Source organism: Rhinopithecus roxellana, chromosome 5 (genome assembly GCF_007565055.1).
Source record: "Rhinopithecus roxellana isolate Shanxi Qingling chromosome 5, ASM756505v1, whole genome shotgun sequence".
NCBI lineage: Eukaryota > Metazoa > Chordata > Mammalia > Primates > Cercopithecidae > Rhinopithecus > Rhinopithecus roxellana.
In genome coordinates, this window is record NC_044553.1 from 126,534,895 (window position 1) to 126,556,849 (window position 21,955).

Consider the following 21,955-nt stretch of genomic DNA (forward strand, 5'->3'; position numbering starts at 1 on the left):
GTCCTGTGTGGCACGGGGCCTAAAAAAGACTTGAGGGCAAACCTTTTCCTCCACCCCTGGTACCCCAATCACCACCTCCCCAGACTGTTGTTTGCACTAACCATTGTCTCTTTTTTGGCCTTTAAAAATGTAAATTCTCTTGAAAGTGTTCATATATTAGGTATTCAATATTTTCAACATTTTTAGCTCTTTTTTTGTCAATACGATGCTATAAGCATCATAGGACTGTTAAATGTTTTGATTTAGAAAGAACTAAGGGGTCTAGGGATGAGGAAACTGTTGAAGAAGAGGGCAGAAGAGGCAGAGGCGTGCACAAGAAACTGTTTCCATAGCACAGTCTGGCATGAACCTGTCTTATTAATAATCATGGTAGCAAGGGTTCTTGGCAATGGTGGATCTGCCTCAGCCCCATCAATTCTGGCTGCTTAAAACTTACTGTTCGAGGATTTTAAACATGGCTAATACCCAGGACTGGTGGAGATAGGAGTTTGTTCCTGCCTGTAACTGAAACGTGGAGTAATGGGGATAGACTCTCTTCCAGCAAGAGGACCATGGGCACCAGGAAACTTCTTGATCCAGTGACCTCACTTCTAGGAATCTATCCTAAGGAAATAATTAAAGGCACACACAAAGACTTATCTACCAGGACTCACATAGTGCTTGTTATTTATCCAGGTAAAAAACCAGAAATCCCCTAAATTTCCATCAACAGACAGATGGTCAGGCTTAATTTGATGATCCAAGTAATGGAATATGATGGCTGACATTAAAATCACGTTGTAGAAGAATAGCTATTATTTGATAAGCTGTGAAATGCTAATGAGATAGCTGAGCTGAACTATTAGAGGACAAAGCAATTTGCATATGTGAATATATATATGTGGGAATGTGTGTCTCTGCACTCATATGTATGAATCTGACCTAAAAGTATTCATTTACATGTAGGAAAAAAACATTGAAAGGAAATTCTCTAAATGTTAACATTGGATATCTCTGAATTATAGAATTATGTACAGGTACAGTTGTTTTATGTGTTATCTTCTGTAATTTCCTTTAAAATAAGTATAAATGTATAGACAGATATGGATTTTGTAAATGTATACACAGAGTTTGTTGAGACATGGGGGAAATCAGACAATGTGGAAATTAGTAAAACTAGACAGTGCCCGCCCAGTCTTAGAGTGAAGTCAGAAAAACGTCAATGCGATTTCTTTTTTCGGAAGAGGAAAAGTCGGGAATGATATAGATCGCATCAATATTTTCTACCTTATTGAAGTCAAAAGGAGAAAAAATTGGGCTTTCAGCTTTGTGGACTGCCATTTTTATTTTCAACCTCTGGAAAATGTTTCTGGGCAATCCTGAATCTTCTCTACATGTGATCTGTGAGCTCTGTGGGTCACAGGCCCGGGATTCTATCAAGCAACAGGGCCCCAGAGTCTCCTTGGTGCTTCCCCTATTTGCAGACAGGAATGGATTTGGAACATTGAAAATGGTATCTGCGTGGTGGTAAGTTTACATTGGAATGGCCCAAAGTCTCTTTAGGAAATTTCCTGGTGAAGCTCATTTTACTTTTGGATTTTTAGAAATATAATTACATAAAAAAGCTCAGAAACGATTACCTATATGCTTAATGACAATTATAAAATACTTTGTGTACACGAAGTGCATAAATGTAAATGTTAAACAGTAATAAAAATCAGCCAGATATGGCCACCACAGAGAAGATAAAATGGACTTTGGATTTTTCCCCATTTCTAATTTTCCTTCTTAGTGGCAAGAAGGTAAATCCTCCACACTGGGCGACGTGGTGCTGCCACTGCATGACGTGGTGCTGCCGTGGGCTCTTTTGAGACCCCATGGGTCATGCTTTCCAAGGACCAATAGTGCCTCCACTCTCCTGAGCACTGTCCTCTCTTCAGAGGGTCAATATTGAGTCTATAAACATTATTGATTTAATGATTTAGGAGACTTGTTTTGAGTTAAAAAGCCAATCTCATGCAAATAAGCTATGATTGCTAGATTTTAACCCATTCATTATTAAGTATGTGTGTATGTGTTTTTGTGACAGGATCTTGGTCTATTGCCTAGGCTGGAGTGCAGTAGCACAATCTCAGCTCTTTGCAGATTGGACCTCTCAGGCTCAAGCAATCAACCCTTCACCAGCCTTCCCAGTAGCTGGGACTACGGGCGTGCACCACCATGCCTGGCTAATTTTTGAATTTCTTTTAAAGACAGGGTTTTGCCATGTTGCTCAGGCTTGTCGTGAACTCCTAGGCTCAGGCAATCCACCCGCCTTGACCTCCCAAAGTGCTGAGATTACATGTGTGAGCCACTGTGCCCAGCTCATTATTGAGTATTTATTAAGAACTTACTTTGAACTGGATACCACTTACAGTACCAAATAAAATAAGATGAAAACATGGCAGCCATTCTTAAGGAGCTCACAGTCTAATGAACCTCAGTGAACCAATATCCACAATCTATCTTTATGTTTTCCATTTACATCTCCTTAGTTAATGTAAGAAAACCAAGGGTTTTTGTTTCTTTTTTAAAGTGAGAGGGTCTCCTCCAGGCTGGAGTGCAGTGGCTCCATCATAGCTCACTGCACCGTTGAACTCCTGGGCTCAAGTGATTCTCCCACCTCAGTCTCCCAAGTAGCTAGGACTACAAGTGTGCACCACTATGCCCAGATAATTTTTTATTATTTTTACTTTCCTTAGAGATGGGGTCTTGCTATGTTGCCCAGGCTGGTCTTGAACTCATGGCCTCAATCGATCCTCCCACCTTGCTGGGATTACAGGTTTGAACCACCATGCTTGGCCTTGTTTTCTTTAAATCTACATTGCATGACTGAGAAAATGGAAGCTCAGGGCTGTTAAATAATGTGAGGAAGGTCACCGTCTCCATAACACGCGGCTCTCCTAGACTACCCCAGGGAGCATCAGAAAACATCTGGTTGTTTGGGCTACTCACTATGACATTTTCTAAACATATCTAGGGGGTTACAGTTACAGATTTATAGTTATGGGAAACAGGGTTGGGAGGATCTCAACTGTACGCCAGTTTGAGCAGCTAAAAGTATGCTAATTATTAAATTTCTTGGGCAGAGAGATTCTTCAAAATCTCTCTACTTTCATTTGTCAAAGTTAAAGCACCTACTTTATAATTCTCTCTTCTGCCATGCTGACCTCTACTGGCCATTAAACCTCTGAGGAGAGTCCTCAGTCACCTGTGTTCTCCATGGGACGTGGCCCAGTGCTGCCCAGAGATGACGCCCAGCGGATACTCACTGGCCCCAGACAGACACCTTTTCTGACTTCCTAGAGACATGGTGCTGGTGTTAGATACAACTCAGGGGCCCATGTTTTACTCATCCACAGGAGTCTTATTGTCTATCTCACAGGTGAATGCTTGAATGAGAAAGAAGCAAGCAAAAATACTTTCCTTAAAATTTCTTCCATTGTGCATTTGTGATCGGAAAGAATTACTGTTATTTCCCCAGGTAAATGTTTCAGAGCATCTGCAGCATCTCTACCTGACCTGGGATCCTGTGAGAAAGGCAATGCATCAGCATATAAAATGACATATTCTCAGTGATCAGGAACGAAAATTGTTCCTGCAGCTTCTCATGGAAAGCTGGTTGTCTTTTAACATCAAGTGTCCTTTAATGAGGGTGACCATATATGCCGGTGGACTTAGTTGTGGCTGTGCAGTTACTTCCCGTTCAACAAGCTCCTGATTTGAATGATACATTTATGGTGGTCCTTCCATATGGCAGGCAGGCCAGTGTGGTGGAGGACCACCCTGCCCAGTGCGAACTTTTGCTTTGCTTCAGTTGTGGCTGCTGACCTTGGAGAGCTTCCTCCTTGCCATTCTGGTTGTTGTCTCATTCCAACCCCTTGGTCCTGACTTCTGCTGATTGGTCTTCCAATGGCAGCCATTAGTATATTTTAAATGCGAATTTCTTGTTATTTTAGCAAATAGAATTTTCTGCCTACAAAAGGGCCGACGAGGCTCTGATTTTTTTTTTTTTTTTTTTTTTTTTGACAAGGAGTCTTGCTCTGTCGCCCAGGCTGGAGTGCAGTAGTGTGATCTCGGCTCACTGCAACCTCCGCCTCCCGGGTTCAAGCAATTCTCTGCCTCCGCCTCCAGAGTAGCTGGTATTACAGGTGCCCACCACTACACTTGGCTAAATTTTTTTTTTTGTATTTTTAGTAGAGGCGGGGTTTTACATTGGCCAGGCTGGTCTTGGACCCCTGACCTTGTGATTCACCCACCTCAGTTTCACAAAGTGCTGGGATTACAGGCGTGAACCACCGTGTCCCGCCCTCTGAATGTTTTTCTTGAGAAGAAGCTCTGCATGAAATAGCAAAGGTGGCCTGAATCTCCTGCTAATGCAAAAGTGAGCATAAAAGTGTCATCCCATAGTATTTGGTCTCCTGTGCGAGTTTCTGCTGTGCATTTTCAATTGATTTGGGGAGGAGAGGTATTTCTTATGGTGTCTTCTAAAACTTCAGCCTTTTACAATTCAGACGGACCCTTAGGCAAATTTCCTTGCAAGATTTATCACTGAATCTTGGGCACATTCTTGAATCTAGCACCCAAGTGCTGGGAACACATTCGTTATTTCTGTGTTGATGATTCTGTTTCCTTCCTTGTCTCTTTCAGGTCTCACTCTCCTTTGCCCCAGATGTCCAGCTCCAGGTCTAAAGATTCCTGCTTTACAGAAAACACTCCTTTGCTGAGGAATTCCTTACAAGAGAAAGGGTGAGATATTTCCCCCGTAATATGAAAGTAAGAGCTTCCGAGCATTGCATTTGGCACGTATGCTGGAGAACTTCTTGAGATACGAATTTTTACTGGATGTGTTTAACCTCTGCCAGATCCTTGACAATTTATTGTCGTAGATGTTCATGATTCGGGTGGTTATATTCTGTGGATATTAATTTCCAGATGGCCTTGAGCATAACCCTGCAGCAATTGCACAGCACACACACATGCATGCACAAAGCTCTGACGGATTGTCTTACCAGGCTGGGGTTTCTCAGCTAGGGGTGAGGCTGGCATTGTCTGGAGACATTTTTGGTTGTCACACTGAGGGCTGAGATGCTTCTGGCATCTAAGGGTGGAGGCCAGGGATGCTGCCAAACTTTCTGCAATGCACAGGACAGCCCCCACCACAAAGAACTATCCAGCACATATGTCAGTAGTGACGAAGTTGAGAAACCCTGTATATGTGTTTCACAAGAAAACTCAATTTCCTGCAAACTTACAGGTCCTTTTTGGACACAAATCAGGGTGGTTCTGGAATTGCCTGAGCAGAGCTGACCTAGAGGGTAAGTTACAAATGCTTCCTTCTGGGGTGAAGGACCTTGGGCCAGGCCTGCAGCCTCATCTTCTTTTCTTTCTGCAAACAAACTGCCAGAAGCCTGAGCCACGTGCTCCATGTTTCCTGGGTCCTTGCACATCACAAACTTGGTGACATTGTCACTGTCAATCTGAAATAATAAAAAAGATCAGAACCCAGTTTAAAATTATTTATTCAAGCACAAAGCTGAGGATAGCCATGTGGGAAACGTAGGATCCAAAGGAATGGGATCAGTGCTCCAAAACTGAAAAGTTAAGGTCTTATTCTTATCCATATAGGCAGAAAACAAAGAAATGTAGAAGGACTACATTTCCCATACATGGCTGGTTTATGAGTTACAACAGTTTGATTAGTTACAGCTTTGCCCCCCTCCAATTTCAAAGAGTATATTTGACGTTCCATGTTAGACAATGTGATAGTCATGAGGTCTTTGTGTGAGAGAAGAAAGAAGGAAGTTAATCTATCAACGAAGATCAACAGTGAAGAGGGAAGGGGTCTTCTCTGGTGCCGGTTCGTCTTTTACAACACTTTACAAAACAATGTAGGTAAGGAAAAAGGCAAACCTAGAATCAGAGAAAAGAAGGCCACAGCTGCCTCTTATGTGACTCATCCCATAATCACATTCTTTTAAGACTGAAAATAATTAAAAGTTTCAACAGCTTTGATTGTGAATCACCTATTTGCACATCATGGATTCTCCTTTCCCTGCCCACTGATGGTGTGTACCTGCATTGACAGGCAGGCTGTTGTGTCTCCTTCACTCACTTCTGAGCTTCCAAGGAGCTGCCTCCTCTCTCCCCAGCCCAGTCTGCAGCCAGGGCAGGGGGCCGGGCTTCACACTTTAGGTGGGGCTTGCATGCCATGTGCATTCCTGTCCTCAGCCTCCAAATACTCCTGCTCACAGGATTTGGATGGGATGCAGGCATCTGGATTTATTACTTCTCAGTGCAGGGATGATTTGTTCACAGGAAGCCCTTGACTAGAGGAAACTCCTTCCCTCTCTGTCTCTCCAGGGCAGTCAGTCCTACTCCTGTCAAGGGCATTCAGATGTCACTTCCTTCGAGAACCCTTGGTTGTTTCTGCCCCACCCACCAAGAGTCAGTGCTTCTCCTGTGCTCTCAAACACTGCATTTATGCCCTTACTTCCAAACTGGCCTGTGTGCTATCTATGGTTATGTCAGCCAGCCTGTGCCCTCTTCATCGTGCATCCTGGCACCTAGCACAGTCCCTGCCACCAGCCCCTCAGTGACTGGATGGGTAAGGAGTGTAAGCTGAGGCATTTCCACTGACCCAGCTGCTTCAAGCTTCTGTACTGGGGGATAACTTAATTATGCTCCATTGCTCCTAATTAATAACTTAAGACTAAGACTTCACACACCTATTCCCTTAATGCTTTCTGTTGAATTACTTGGTAAATTGTGAAGGCCTGCGACATTTTAGAATTTGCAATTCATTGGAAAACCGTTAATGTGTCAGCATTTTTCCTGGGACGCGGAGCACAGACACGTCCTGGGAGGCTGAGCTGGGCCTCACGTCCCAAAAACCATTTCAAGGGAGTAGAACATCCGTCAGTCTTGCTTACAAAATGTATTCCTTTTCTCTTTTTGCATGAAGCTAATTAAGGTGTTGGTGGTAGGAATGTCTTCTTCATATTTTACTTTTATCAACTTTATTTTGTTGCAGTTTTAATCTGATCAAATGGCTTATTAGGATAATATCCATTGATTTACCTATTTTCAGAAGTATTCTTTTAAGGGTGTTGAGAGCAGGAATGTGTGGTACAAAGGTCAGAGCATGCCCTGTATCTGCACTGACAACTGGTAGCCATTCTTCACAGATGGTTATTTAAATTTAAATTAATTTACATTAAACATTCACTTCTTCAGTTGCACTAGCCACACTTCAAGTGACCAACAGCACATGTGGCTGCCATACTGGACAGGGAAGCGAACATTTCTATCACCACAGAAAGTTCTATTGCACAGCACTGCTCTAGAAGGCGATGACATTAACGTGCTTTCCTCTTTCTTCTTAGAAGAAAAGTTTTTTTTGTTCCAGTTTTATTACAGTTGTGTTTTTTTCAGCAGTTGGTGTGATATTATTTCTCACACACCTGAGCATTTTCCAGTCACAAAATTGATCCGGATTATCGACTATTTTCAAAGTCATGTGTTATCTTGTTACACATTGGTTATACACAGCCTAATTGGTGTCTCTGGGCTTCTTCTTCTGAATATTTTTCCTTGTGAACCACTTCTAAAGCAGTCATAAGTGTTCAGGAGGCTCACAATGCCCCATTGAGCTGGCTCCATTCCAGTCTATCACAGATCACATCTGTTAACGTCAGTATTGTGATCCCAAGAATATTCTATGTGATACATGAAAATTCTGGCTTTTGGTACAACCTTTTAAGAGTCAAGTGCATCTAAACTGAAGGAATTGATCAGAAGGTCAGGGATTCAACCAAAAGTAAATGGAGGCTCTGTACAGTGGCTCATGACTATACATCTCAGCACTTTGGGAGACCAAGGCAGTCAGATCACTTGAGGTCAGGAGTTTGAGACTAGCCTGGCCAACATGATGAAACCCCATCTCTACTAAAAACACAAAAATTAGCTGGGTGTGGTGGCGTGTGCCTGTAATCCTAGCTACTGGGGAGGCTGAGGCAGGAGAATCGCTTGAACCTGGGAGGCAGAGGTTGCAGTGAGATGAAATTGCATCACTGCACTCCAGCCTGGGTGACAGAGCAAGACTCTGTCTCAAAACAAAACAAAACAAAACAACAACAAAAATTCCAAAAGTAAACGGATGTGTTTTCAAGTAATTCTGAGAAAAGTTTATGATTCCCGTTGAGTCATCTAGATATAGGCCCCCTTCTTGGCCTGTCTAGTTAGATGCTAATGTTCCCTCTTCCTGCTCGTGCTTCTGTGGATGTTGTGTGAGCAGCCAGGCAGCCCACCTTCCTTACAGCTCCACTGCAGAAAGAGATCCACACAGAGGAGGAGAAACTGACACCACTCACCCTGGACAAGTCTCACACATCTAGGTATCGACTACTGGAGCGCGTGCAATGAAAAAGCAAACGCTGAAATCAGCGGGAACTGGTCTGAGCCAGAAACAGCTTTCTTGGAAAGTCCCAAACTCAGAAAAAGCTGGTTTCTTGAAGGCCCACAATTCATTTTGAAGACTTTAGTGACTCCAGGAAATTTCCTTTGACCTAAGTGTTCTGTGAGGTCACAAAAAAACCATTCCCATCAGTATGTGAGCGGGCCACTGTCGGTGGTCCTTTGAAAGACCAGGGTTGATTCGGTGCCATTTCACACAGTCAGGACTCAGAGGAAAGCTTGCTTTGCAGCCATTACTATTTCAGGAGAAACAACCACACCTCTCTTGCTTTCCAGGTCACGGTGCATACCTGTTTACCACCCAGAGTTCATCACTGCTGAAGAGTCTTGGGAAGACGGTTCTGCTGATTGGGAGCGAAGGTACCTGCTGAGCAGGGAGGTGTCGGGTCTGTCTGCGTCAGCCTCCTCCGAGAAGGGGGACCTTCCAGACAGCCCGCACGTCCGGCTCCGTCTTTCCAAGCTGAGGTAGGCAGACGTGGGGTGCCCACCCTGGCAGCAGCGGCGGCTACACATCGCGTCCTGCGTGCCCCCTCCATCTTTCAAACCAGCAGGGTGAAGAAGAGGATGAGTTTTGTCCGTCTGGCCAGGCTGTACTTTTCCTTCAAGGTGATTTATTTTCACCCGGGCCTGGGGAGACATTTAAGGCGGCCTGCAAATCATGCAGGCCTGAGAGGACAAACCTAAATGATTGACACAGTACACTCCTCTCCTTCCTGCCCGTGGGGTTGGGGTCTTCATGGCCATTAGGTTTGCAAATAGGATCTGTTTGCTTCAGGGGTCCCATGGCGTTTTGGAAGTTGATATACCTTTGCAGTTACTGAGGAAGGAGTGGGTCTGGCTCAGCGCACAGCCTGAGGGGTGCGGTTCCCTCCTGTGCTGGGGGCCCCAGAAACCCTGTGAAGGCTAGGAACATTTTAGAACTTACGATCCGTTGGAAAACCATTAATGTGTAAGCCTTTGTCTTGGGCACACGGAGCACAGAGCCATGCTTGCGGAAGTGGAGCTGCACCGAGAAAGTGGATGGTGCACATGCGTATGGGAGGAATGGTGGGGCGGGGATGCGCATGCGCAGAGGGACGGCGGGCGTGGGAGTGGGGGTACGCGTGCGGGTGCAGGCCTAGGGCGCGCATGCGCGGGAGGCGCAGGGTGCGCGCGCGCCGTAGCGCGCTCACCTTGCCTGCTGGGTTTCCCCCTATGCGCCAGTTCATTTGAAAGGGTTCTTTTGAGAGCGACATGTTTGAAAGCATCATTTCCGGGACAGAACAAGGTTTGGGAGCCAGGACCTGAGGGCTTCCATTCTGGATCCCCCCGAGGTCGCTGAGTGCCCGTGGCAGGGCCCGGCCTGGCCGCGCAACTGTACCGTGTCACGCTTGCCCTCTTGGCTCTGTGGCATCTCGCGGGCCTTCACTAAGAGAGTAAGTGTGAAAGCCCTAGATGGGTGAAAAAACACTACTCAGTCATCAAATGTTAGCGTCTCCGTGTGTCTGTGCGTGGGGACCCGTCTTTTCTGAAGATGCTCGCGGTTGGTTGGACGTGTACCCGCCTGCACGCTCCAGGTGCACCTCCCGGGGTGGGAAGAGGCCCGCCTCAGACTCCCCGCGGTACCTGGGGGAGCCGCTATCCTATACATCTTCCCAACAATCCTGGGAGGTTCACGGAGGGTGTCTCGAGGAGGGTAAGGCTTTTGCCCAAGGCCACACTGAGCCAAGCCAAGGGGCAGGGATTCGATCCTAGATCCCTCACTCCGCCGCTTGACATGGAGCTGTCTCTTCCCACTGTGACTCCCAACCGCATGTAGCTTCTTCCTGATGAGACGGGGGCGTGGATGCAGTAAACATTTGGCCAGTGAATCCGCTATGAGATGATGTGAGTTGGGTGAAATTGTGAGTGGAGTTCTGGCGCCATGGGTCAACAAGATGGCAAACGCTGACACTGTTCACGCCTTTTCCCAGCTGAATGGGTAACCACTCCCGAGGATGCCGTGTCCTCAGCTGTCCCACAACATGGAAAAATAGAATCAAGTACATTTGAGACTTCTGCATTCAGTGCTTGTTTTATCTTCTCTGATTCATGGAATATTTGCCTTTGAGCTTGCCACTGAACTAAAAGACGTTAGCGCCATTCTTTATAACATGTCTAAAAAGTACCATGCGTGATCAGTGAAGAATCTTGTAAAAAACCTTTTATTTTGGGTTGTCAGCTCTGCTGCAGATGTCAGTTATGTAGAAAGAAATTTGTATTTAGAATAGCTCAATTAATGCTTCGTGCTTTAAAAAGAAATGTCATTTTGATTCCTATTTAAGTAGGAGCTGTTGAATCATAATTGGGAAGCGTGAACTGATTATTCATCAAATTCATTAAATCTAAGAGAATGCAAAACAAGATTTTACCATTTTCAAAGGATCAGAAAGAAGGTTTTCAAAGACAGATGAAACTTAACTAAGTGAGGAGAGTATTAAAAAGATGTTCCAACATGGAGTTTCTTACTTCATTCTACACACATACATCAAGCATAGGCTATGTACCAGCATCCTTCCCTGTGTGGGGACAAAGCAGAAATGCTCTAGTGCCTGCCTTCACGGAACAGCTGGTGGGAGAGCACAACCTGGACTGGGCGGTGATGGTGCCATTGGGCGATGGGGTCTGGCTGCTGAGTGAACAGAGATGGGCATGATGGGAGGACTGCAGTCAGGGAGCATCCTGGCAGGGCAAAGGCCCTGTGGTCCTGTCTGGGTGCAGCAAGGATGTTGGTGGAACAGAAGGGCAGCAGAGTGCAGGCCAGGTCCTGGTTCATGTAGGGCCTGGGGGTCATGGTTAAGAAATGGATAATGCTGAGGGGGCCAGAATGGCTTTGAAAGTCCTTGGTAGGGGCTGAGTGTGTGGCTTGATGGTTAATTAAGTTATGGCCTAAGGAATTCTTTTTTTTTTTTTTTGAGACGGAGTCTCACTCTGTCGCCCAGGCTGGAGTGCAGTGGCTGGATCTCAGCTCACTGCAAGTTCTGCCTCCTGGGTTTACGCCATTCTCTTGCCTCAGCCTCCTGAGTAGCTGGGACTACATGCGCCCGCCACCTCGCCCAGCTAATTTTTTGTATTTTTTAGTAGAGACGGGGTTTCACCGTGTTAGCCAGGATGGTCTTGATCTCCTGACCTCGTGATCCGCCCGTCTCGGCCTCCTGCCTAAGGAATTCTTAAGAGACTCTGCTGGTACAACCAGTAACAGCATAACAATTTCTTTCTTAAGTTATTTGTTTTTGTATTTGATGATCAATCTGTATTCCTACCTTTCAGAAAACTTAGGGGAAAATAATTGATAAATATGAATCAGAGAGACAAGATAAGGGATTCAGTTTACTTTTTTTCCAGGAAACGGGAGGCTTTAAACAGCTATCAAAGAGTCTTAAATCTTGAACTTTAGTTTCCTGAACAACAAGCTATGTGCAAACACTTTGGTTAACTTTGTTCTCCTCTGAAACCTCCACCATGTTCCTTTGGATGGGGCTGTAGGTTTACTGGTCACTGATATGAGGGTGTTCTCCCTCATATCACGTTATGGAAAGAATTCAGAACACATGCTGTGAGATAAGGCTGCAGAAAGGTGTCTGAGTCTGGGCAACGGGACTGCTGCCCTTGCCACTAAGATCCTACCTTTTCTCTTGCAGGCGCTGTGTGCAGTGGCTGAAAGTCACGGGCCTGTTTGTCTTTGTGGTGCTGTGCTCTGTGAGTACCGTGGCTGCCCCAGCACTGCTGTTGGGTCCGTGGAAGCCCTGTGTGCCTTTGGCTAAAGGGGGAACCTGAGGTGTGGGGCTCAGTGCCTGGCCCTCTTCACCTGATTATCTGACTTTCTTTGGAAGAGATGCGAGGGTTGTGGGGCAGTGGGCTGAGGGGGTCGAGGGCCGCAGCTGTGCCCTCTGCTGTGGTCGCAGTCACACAGCAGAAGCCGGGCAGCATGGTGTTGCCATGTGGAAGGCCAGGTAGCTGGCTGTGGGGCTCCCTTCCCTCCTCGCGTGGTTTCCCACTTCCCTGTTCAGCCCCGGACAGTAGCACTCTTCATGTGTGTTGGGACACGTCTGGAGATCGTGGAGAGCCCAGGGTGTCTGGTGAGATTGTGCGCTGGGCCTCTGTCCAGCGGTGTGTGTTGAAGCTCTGAAGTTTGCCCCCTCTGGGGAGGTGTCTCTGATTTTATTTGCCCAGACTTCTCCATCCTTTCAAATACATGAACATTCACAACAGACACATTCTGGAGCCAAACCAACGTCAGATGCCCTTGCAGGGAACAGGGTGTGGGAACGAGGGGAGGGCGAGGGCTGCTTTGGTGAGCCCATGGCAGTGGGCGGTGCTGTTCTTCTCTGGAGGGTCCCAGCAGATGGACCCACCAGGGGAAAGGCACAGGAGCCCGGGCAGGGAGCCAGGGCCGCAGGGACACCTCTGTGCCCTCTGAGGTGACAGTCATGAGTCCCACTGCCAGCCTTGGTGTAGCCTGAGTCAGGGTCACATAGTGGCACTCAAAATACATTTGCCCAATGAGTGGGTGTGTGGTCCCGTCTCTGGTTGTGTGTCTGTGTGTGTCCAGGTGGGTGTGTGGCCCCTGTCTCTGGTTGTGTGTCTGTGAGTGCAGGTGGGTGTGTGGTCCCATCTCTGGTTGTGTGTGTGTGTGTAGGTGGGTGTGTGGTCTCCTGTCTCTGGTTGTGTGTCTGTGTGTGTACAGGTGGGTGTGTGGTCTACTGTCTGGTTGTGTGTCTGTGTGTGTCCAGGTGGGTGTGTGGCCCCCATCTCTGGTTGTGTGTCTGTGTGAGTGCAGGTGAGTGTGTGGTCCCCTGTCTCTCGTTGTGTGTCTGTGTGTGTGCAGGTGGGTGTGTGGTCTCCTGTCTGTGGCTGTGTGTCATGTCTGCATATGGTTGTGTGATCCCTGTGCCTGCTCTGTGTTTGTGTGTGTGCACCAGTGTGAGCTGTGTAGGTTGTGTGTGGTCCCCTGTGCCTGCTGCATGTCTGTGTGTGCACCTGTGTAAGCTGTGTAGCTTGTGGTCTGTGACCATGATAGGTTGTGCTTGTGCTTTGCGGAGTTGTTTTGGGTGAGTGCCGCTTTTGAGTGTTGCTCTAAGATGGTGTGCATGGGCAGTTGTTGGGAGACCACAGTGGGTGGTAGGTGCTGCTGTGATGGGGGTGTGACTGTGGTGGTGGGCAGGGGTGGGTCTGAGCTGTGTTGCATGATGTGCGCCAGCTTGGAGGGGTGTGCTCTCCCATGCAGCCTGCCCTGGTGACAGGGCCCCCTGTGCATGATGTGTGTGGCTGTTGCTGGCTGTTTCATGACCTGCATGCGTGACATGTGTGTTGTGGCTCTGTGTGCGTGCAGGAATGTCTGTGGCCCTGGGTCAGCTCTCAGCTGTGACATGAGGACAGCAGGGTGGTGTATGAAGTCAGTGCTGATTGCATTGAGCTGAGTACAGTCAACTTCTTAATAACCAACCCGTGAGGGAGGAGCTCTGTGACCCGGAAAAAGGAAACCTGTGCTAGAAAAGGAAAACCAATTACACTGAGCTCTGAAAGCTTCACGATTTGATAGTTTTGGCTACCAATTTGCCTCGCCACTTCCTACTCACATGAATGTGTGGTTCTGAAGCCCCACTGCTCAGCAGGACCTTGCAGGTGCTCTAGGATTTCAAAGGAACCGGGCGGGGTGGGCCAGGTCTCCCCTGGTCCCTAAGAGCTGACCTGAGCTCTGTGTCCAGTCTTAGCCTTCTTCTGTGAGAGGGAGTTTAGGTGATTTGTGGATATATCCAAAACAGAATTTGAGGAATGATTTGAACTTCTGTAATCTCATGTTATCATCAGTTTAATTTACTTTTTGACGTTGTATAAGGTGCTTTGCAAATTTCACAGACACCTACTACCACAAACACATGCTCTAACCATTAGAGGGGTCATATTCCTTTATTCTCCAATGTGAGAAAACCACATTTGTCCCTCTTTGATGATTTAATTTTATGGCCAGGCATTTAATCCTTAAAATTGGCAGTTATCAATAATCAGGGCCCATTGTAGCTGAACACTGTAATGAATCAGAATATTTTAATATTTAAGACAAAGCTATTCAGAGTAAGCTGCTGTGTTCTGGATACACACAGTAGCCCCATCATCACACCGTTTTCAACTGTTATCAGAATGATTTCTACCGTCCTGCTGTCATACCACACCTCCGTCATTCAACGTTTCTGATTCTTACAGATTTTGTTCAGCCTATATCCGGATCAAGGAAAGCTCTGGCAGCTGTTGGCCTTGTCACCGCTGGAGAACTACTGTATCCAAAATCCACTCTTAGATGGCCAGCCACCTGGCTGAGATCTGAAACGCAAGGAGACACTCACGGACGATTGTGACTGCTGCTGACGGCCACGGCACAGGCCTTTACCATTCCCACCCACCTGCATTTTGTTTCTCTAGATGTTTGATGAGAGATGGAGTCTCAGGACAGAGGGGCGGGAGCTCCAGGGAGACCGTGGCGGGGTTGGTGGTGGAGCTCTCTGAGTGAGGGAGGGGGAGAGCAGGGCACATTCCAGCCAGGACCTGGCTTTCCCGAGCTCCTGGATACTCCTTTCCCCCCGCATCTCTCTCGCGTTCAGCGTGACCCATCTTCCAGTTCATGCCATCCTGGCTGTGTCACCTGGCTCTGGTGACTGCCGCAGCACCTCCTGCTGTGCTTGCTCTGGCCGTCTTGCATGCCTCAGAATTTTTAGTCAGAAGTCATACACATCCTGTAGGATAGTAGACACAGAGGCCAGTGGTGTTTAAGCTTGGAGATGAGCACGCCTTGACTCCTGCAGGCATTAGTTGGAGGGTTCTTGTAAATCTAGCAAGAATTCGGCTGTGTTGAGGTTTGCGGTTGCTGTGGCAACCTGCGGTGCACTGGACACTCAGAATTGCCGGGCGCCCTGCCAGCTGTCTGCTAGACCTTGCTCTATGCCCACCCCTCTCACTGGGGTAAGAGCTACTTTTTTCCCCTCCTATCTTCTCTTAGCTGCAGGAATTCCCACTGCACCCTCTGGCTGCCAGATCTGATGCACTTCCCAAGCAAATGAGGAAGATTGCTCCTTAGGGGAGATAGAGGCAGCGGGAGAGGGTGAGGCTTGGCATCACTGGGGGATGCTTTCCCAGGATCTTCCCCAGGCTTCCTGTCTTCCTGGGGAGCGTCCGCTGGGGTTCCTGGAGGAAAAGCCTGCGAGAAGATGTGAACACCTCCGTCTGTGGCTCTCGGGCTCCCACGCTCATGTGAGCCCACGCTTGACCTTGAGCAATGTGTACATTTTCTGGTTGAATCCTGCTTGATTCTGAAGTGTGGGGCTGGCACCTGTCCCGGGGAAGCCGCCTCTCCCTACAGTCACCTGTTTCCTCTAGCTTTCAGGCGAGTTGTTTCTGCTGCAGCCTCATTCTGGGATCGGGAGTGGGCAGTTAACTGATGTCCGCCCAGCCTGTTCTGGGTGAGAGGGTGGGAGTGCTGTTTCCCAGCTCTCCGGCGGGGGTCCAGAGCCTCTTTTGGAATGAACGTGGTCATTAAGGTGTCTGTGCATGAAGGTCCTGAAGCCCCCAGTGCTGCTAGGGTGGCGGGCGTCTGGGGAGGGTCCTGGAGAGGTGGGACCCTCCGATGGGGTGCTCTGATCAGGCCAAATATTTTTGATGATGATTATTTAAAAAGGAATTAATTTAGTTAGCTAAATGGCAAGATTTTTTTTCTTTAGTCTACTTGCTTGATGGCCTCAGTGAACTGAAATTTTAGGAAACTGGCTTGCTTTCCTCGCAGTTGCTGTCATCTGCTGCGTATCCTTGGTTTTTGTAGTCCTACCGGCAGTCTCACTACATCTTCCCAGGACACCCTCTCCTTAGCCAGCGACCTGCCCAGCAGCCTTCCAGAAAGGCCTAGCGCTTGAGGTTTCCTGGTGAGTGGGGGGCACACTGGTCATGGTTTGTGCTTCCCTCTGCTCAGTGGACAGTTTTAGAAGCTCCCACTTCCACTGGGGTCAGGGTGGTGCTGATGTCAGCTGAGCGCGTGTGCACGTGTTTGTATTTTCCTCATCACTTTAAAACTGTGCCTGAGCCTTAAAGTATCTCCGTGTGAGAGAACCAACGACCTGTGTGATGCTGACAGACTTTGTTTCTCATTCTTGGGCCTCGACCTCTGCATTGCTTCCCCAGGATGAAGAAAGGCAAGACGTGCCCTGTGTTCCTGGCCCCCTTCATGAAGTTCCCAGGACACGCCGCCCTCCTGGGCACGACTTCCTGCAGGGGGCAGGGGAGATAGAGCAACCAGCTGCCAGGCTGACCCAAGAACCTGAAGAGGGAGGCAGGATCCTGTCCAGAAACCGTCCTCAGTGGGACGCAGGCAGGAGGGGGAGATTTCGGGGAACACTGGCACCGAACCTGATCAGTCAGTGGAGATCCCAGAGGCCAGCACGACAGCTTAGGGCACCAAGATGGGACGATAGCCTCAGCCCTCAGTTCATCCCACCCGGGACCCAGTGTGCCCCCTTTATTCTAAGGCATTTTGCTGAGTTCCTTCTCGAGCAGCCTGAGTGCCCCAGGCCCACGCAGGACCCCACAGCCTGAGCGCATCCCCGCAGGGGGCAGGCCAGCTTGCCTTTCTTGGCAGGGGGTGGGGATGGGTGGGGGCCGGGAGTTCTCGCCTGCTCCCTGCGTGGCCTTCGAATTTGGATGAAGAGGGTGAGCGCCTGGGAGAGATGAAGGCCGCAGCGGGGAAGATGGGTCACCAGCCACGATTGGGGTGATTTGAGCCTCCAGCAGGCTCCTTGGAAAAGGGTAGTGTTCCCAGGGATTAACAACGGTTTCTGGAAACTCACGGACCTTCTCGAAAGACCCTGAGCTTTGTGAAGGCCTGAGGTCTGCTTGGGGAGGAGGGGAAGCCAGCTGGACCCCGCCCCTGACAAGGTGATTCTCAGAGAAAGGGCGTGCAGTGTAGACGTGAGGTAGGAGGGGTCTTGGGCTGGTTGGAAAGGCCCAGAGCAACATCCTCAGGGCTGTCGTCTGAGCAGGGAGCTCTGAGGCCTCCTCCCGGCCCTCCAGCCTGCCCTCTGGGAGAGCCTGGGTGAGGGACACCGGGGGTGGCTGCTGTGAGGGGAGAGCTTCTGGAGAAAGCACCACTCTCCTTTAGCTGGTGAATAGCAAAGCCACCTTTCTTTCAGAACCTCAGTGTCTCCCGCAGCATAGTCGGGCTGTGTGGGTTCCGTAGTTGCAGGGTCTATTTTAGAAGCCTGTAATTGCAGCACCTGAAGTTCTTTGTCCCTGAATGGTTGTCTGCGGGAGGCCTGTCAGAGGCTCCCAGGGCAATGGGCAAATGAACAGAAGCCAGCAAACTTCTACAAGCAGGTCAGTTATGAGTGCCCTCCCTTCCTCCCTTCCTTCTGCTCTCCCTTCTTTTCCTCCCTCCCTTCCTGCTCTTCTTTGCTGCCTCCTCTTCTTCCTCCTCTCCCTTTCTCTCTCCTTCCCTTCTCCCCATTCTCCCCCTTCTCTTCTTCCTTCCCTCTTTCCCCCTCCCTGTCTTTCCTTTTTCCCAGGTGATGCATTTTGTATCCCACCCAGCGTGGCAGCCTGGGCTCCCAGAGGATGTGGAGGAGACTGTGATTCAGAGGGGAGGAGAAAACACGGTTTCCCCACCCTCTTAGCTTCTCCAAGCAGGGCCCTGCAGATTAGACACGAAGGACAGGTTAACAAGAAAAAGGCATACTCATGTGTTTCATATAAGTGTTGCCTGACAAGAAACAGCTGAGCTTGGTGTTCTGCTGCTAGGTTTGATGAAGAGTGGACTCGTGAAAGGCGTGATAGGACGAGAGCACATGAGCAAGTGCAGGACTTAGGCCAGGAGGGGCCCTGGCAAGGCCTGTCCATTCAGGTCCCTCTTGTCCTCCATCCATCTTTGGAGCTAAGGATGCACCCTTCCCCGGTGTGGGGGGGCGCCTCTCGTATGAGGGCCACGACCTGCTTCAGGGGAGTTAGGTCTCGAATGAGGGCTGAGATGTGGGCAATGAGAAAGGCAGGAAGATTGTGTTGGTGGCTGAGGGCACGGGGCACCTGGGGAAATGCGTTTCTTCGCACACTGTCGGAGGAGGGTGTGCGTCTGGTGGGCGGTGGGAACATGGGGTTCCTCCTGCCTGCTTTATGGTTGTCCTTGACACTCCCCCAGCCGTGAACCTCAGCAGCCACGGGGACTCCACGCTGCTGCAGGTGGACCTGGCTGGGGCCCTAGTGGCCAGCGGGCCGAGTCGTTCTGGGAGGGAAGAGCGCCTCCTGGTGGAGCTGACCCAGGCCGACACTTCAGGCTCCAGGTGGCAGCGGCCACAGCAGGTTATGCTGATAATTTATTTGAAAGGATTGTGAAATCTCATTTCATCTCATACTAAATTGTGTTTCCTCTTGAGTGGATTTGATGGGGAGCCACAGGCGAGGACACCATTCTTAGTTCATTAGCTCTTCTTACCTTTCGCTTTGTCTTTGAAATTCTCTGTTTACCATTTCTCTATTTATAAAATTCTTGCCATTTCAGTAAACCAGGCTTGCAAGTTCTTTATTCAAAACTGTTTTGCCGGGCCATTCAGGAAACATACATTTGAAATGAAAAAACTTTTTTTTTTTGGTGCTGTAAAAGTGCAGTTAAGTCTGGGCCTTATGTCATGGTTCAGAAGACAATTCCACAGCACAGTTACTGTGTTTGTGGACACCTGCCTAAGTTCTGAGCTGCTGCATCTGTGTAGGCCTGTGCGCAGCCTTGTCTCTGAGCCTTGTCAAGCCTTCATTCACATCCTGCAAAGGCAGCCGGGAAGCGGTGTCTGTCGTGGCAGCCCAGAGCCTAGACTCCAGAGGCAGGGCTCCTTCCATGCAAGCCTGGCCCCCGAGCCCTGGCCTCGGAGACTCCACTCTGCATTGTCACGGTGACTTCTGCGTGGAAGTCATAGCCCCGGTTCATGGATGCTCCGTTATAACCAGCAGAAGGAAACCCCGCCCATGCGCAGGCTGCCTCACCTGCAATGGAGTGTGTGAGGAATGAATGCACCCTCACCTTTCCTGCCTTGCAGAGCATGGTCCACAGAGCTCAGGTCTCATTATGAACTAGCATGCAGTGTCCTGGACCATGGCTGACGCAATACCGATGTTCTGAACCGGCTGCCCCGGCCAGGGTCTTAGGATGTCAACTTGGTTCCCCGTGTGAAGAGCAGAGCCCCTTGGCAAGGGGCTCCTTGGTGATGAGCGATGGCCTTTGCCCTCTGACCTGGGCCTTGCATGGAGAAGGGCAGGACCTCACCCAGCCTGCGGTCCTGCTGCCTCCCCAGCACTTGCATATTAATAACCCAGGTTAAAGGATCTGTATGGCACCCCCCTGCTCTCTCGGGGTGGCCCTTCCTAACGTGCTGACGCACCCAAAATGCCCACAGGCAAATCCAGCCCCAGAAACATGGGAAACACGAGAGATCTTTACTAAAGGATTTTTTCCCCCAGACATGCTCTTTGCAAACACTGAGGTACTTAAAAGAACTTCTGTTCTCTCATGCATATGCTTCTTTGCTTTAATCAGTTTCAGAGATCCTGTTTTCAGTGTCCTTTGTGATTTGTGGGTGAGATTCGCATCTTCCCATTGAGGATCCCCCTCCCTCCCCGGGCTGCCTCCCTAGCTGATCACTGTCCTGTACCCCAGGGGCAAGAACATGCAAGGCAGGGAATGAAGCTTCATCCTGGGGCCCTTCCTTGCAGGGGCTTCTGTGCACAGGGGTGTGGAAGGTTTGCGGGGGGTGGGTTTGTTGCCTCCAGGTTGCAAGCAGTTGCAGAAGCAGTTCTCAGGACTCAGAGAGCTCAGAAGACTCCTCCAAGTCTCTAGTAACTTGTAGTGATTCATTTTTTAAATTAAAAACATTTTTATTAAATTTTTAGAGTCGGGGATCTTACTCTGTTGCCCAGGCTGGAGTGCAGTGGTGTGATCACAGCTCACTGTAACTTTGAACTTCAGGGCTCACGGGATTCTCCTGCCTCCGCCCCTAAGTGGCGGGGACCACAGGCACATGCCACCAGGCCTGGCTAATTTTTAAAATTTTTTTTGTGCAGACAGGGGTCTTGTTCTGTTGCCCAGGCTGATCTTGAACTCTTGGCCTCAAGTGATCTCCCCCTTTGGCCTCCCAAAGTGGGATTACAGTGTGAGCCACCGCGTCTGGGTGTGATTTGTTTTTCTTGTATTAAATCACTACTTCCATGCCTTTTGCACTTTTGTACACTGAGTCTGCATTTTTCTGTTTTGAATCCCTTTTCTTAAAGCTCTCCAAATTGTGGAAATTCTCAGCTCCTAACATCAGAGCTAACATAGGAGCAGTAGCTCCTAACATCAGAGATGTGAGAGCTCAAATAAAGATGCCCCCATTTCTTTCTTTCTTCTTTTCTTATTTGAAACAAATACTTAGAGTGAGCAGTGCCAGATCCCAGACGGTGTCTCAGGTGAAAAGCCTCACCATAACTTTATGCTTTGGCTTGTACAGGTCACTCACAACTGGACGGTGTATTTAAATCCGAGGAGAAGCGAGCGCTCGGTGATGAGCAGGACCTTTGAGGTACTGGGCAGGTGAGTTCTCAGTGAGTGAGATGTTGGGGCAGGCTCTCCGGGACATACGTGTTTAAAGGAGTCTGACCTACAGGACACTGAGTTTCGGCCCACGCAGCACCAGGTCAGCATGTGGCTTGGACATGGTGCTCATGCTGTGTAGACAGTGAACTCAAAGGCTGTGAGAAGGCATCGTAGCCATGGGTGTTATGATGTAAGAGGGTTGACTGCAGCAGTCATTTTGAAACAAATGGCAGTTTTTGGTTGATGTTCTAATTTCATTAATATTGTGAAGCTGTACAATGGAGAGTTCTAGGAAATTTAGGATTCTTATTCCTTAACTAAAGATGCTTTATATTCAATCGGTACTCTTGGTTGGTGTATTAGACAGCTAAGGCTGCCGTATCATAGTGCTACACACTGGGTGGCTTAACTGTCAGACATTTACCTTGTAATTCTAGAGGCTGGAAGTCTCAGACCAAGGTGTCGACAGGGTCTGTTTCTCCCAAGGCCTCTCGCCTGGCTTACAGGTGGCCATCCCTCTGTGCCTGTCTTCTGATCTCTCCTTGTATGGACACCCATCCTACTGGATTAGGACTCATCCCCATAACCTCATTTAACCTTTCTCACCTTTGTAAAGACCCTGCCTTTACCTACAGTCCCATTTGGAGGTACTTGGGGTTAGGACTTCAACCTAGGAATTGTTTTTGGAGGAAGGGGACACAATTCAGCCCATAAAACATATTGACTGAACTTGAAAAAACGCTCTGGTGTCCGCCACAGACCTGTGGTCACTTGCAGGCTTCTCGTCTATAGTGTGTCTCCTCACTCTCAGGGACTGGAGTTCAAATAGCTGGCTTTGCTCTTAGTTAGCAGGTG

At 48.7% G+C, this 21,955-nt stretch overlaps 1 protein-coding gene across 1 annotated transcript in view; it reads left to right on the plus strand.

Annotated features, from left to right (window-relative positions):
- The window catches only part of OCA2 (OCA2 melanosomal transmembrane protein), a 349,097-nt gene that overhangs the window by 61,750 nt on the left and 265,392 nt on the right, over positions 1–21,955 (plus strand). Inside the window, 6 exon segments of the mRNA XM_010355208.2 lie at positions 4,669–4,767; positions 8,770–8,958; positions 12,153–12,210; positions 14,716–14,788; positions 18,680–18,840; positions 21,015–21,097. Coding sequence (XP_010353510.2) covers positions 4,669–4,767; positions 8,770–8,958; positions 12,153–12,210; positions 14,716–14,788; positions 18,680–18,840; positions 21,015–21,097 — 663 coding nt within the window.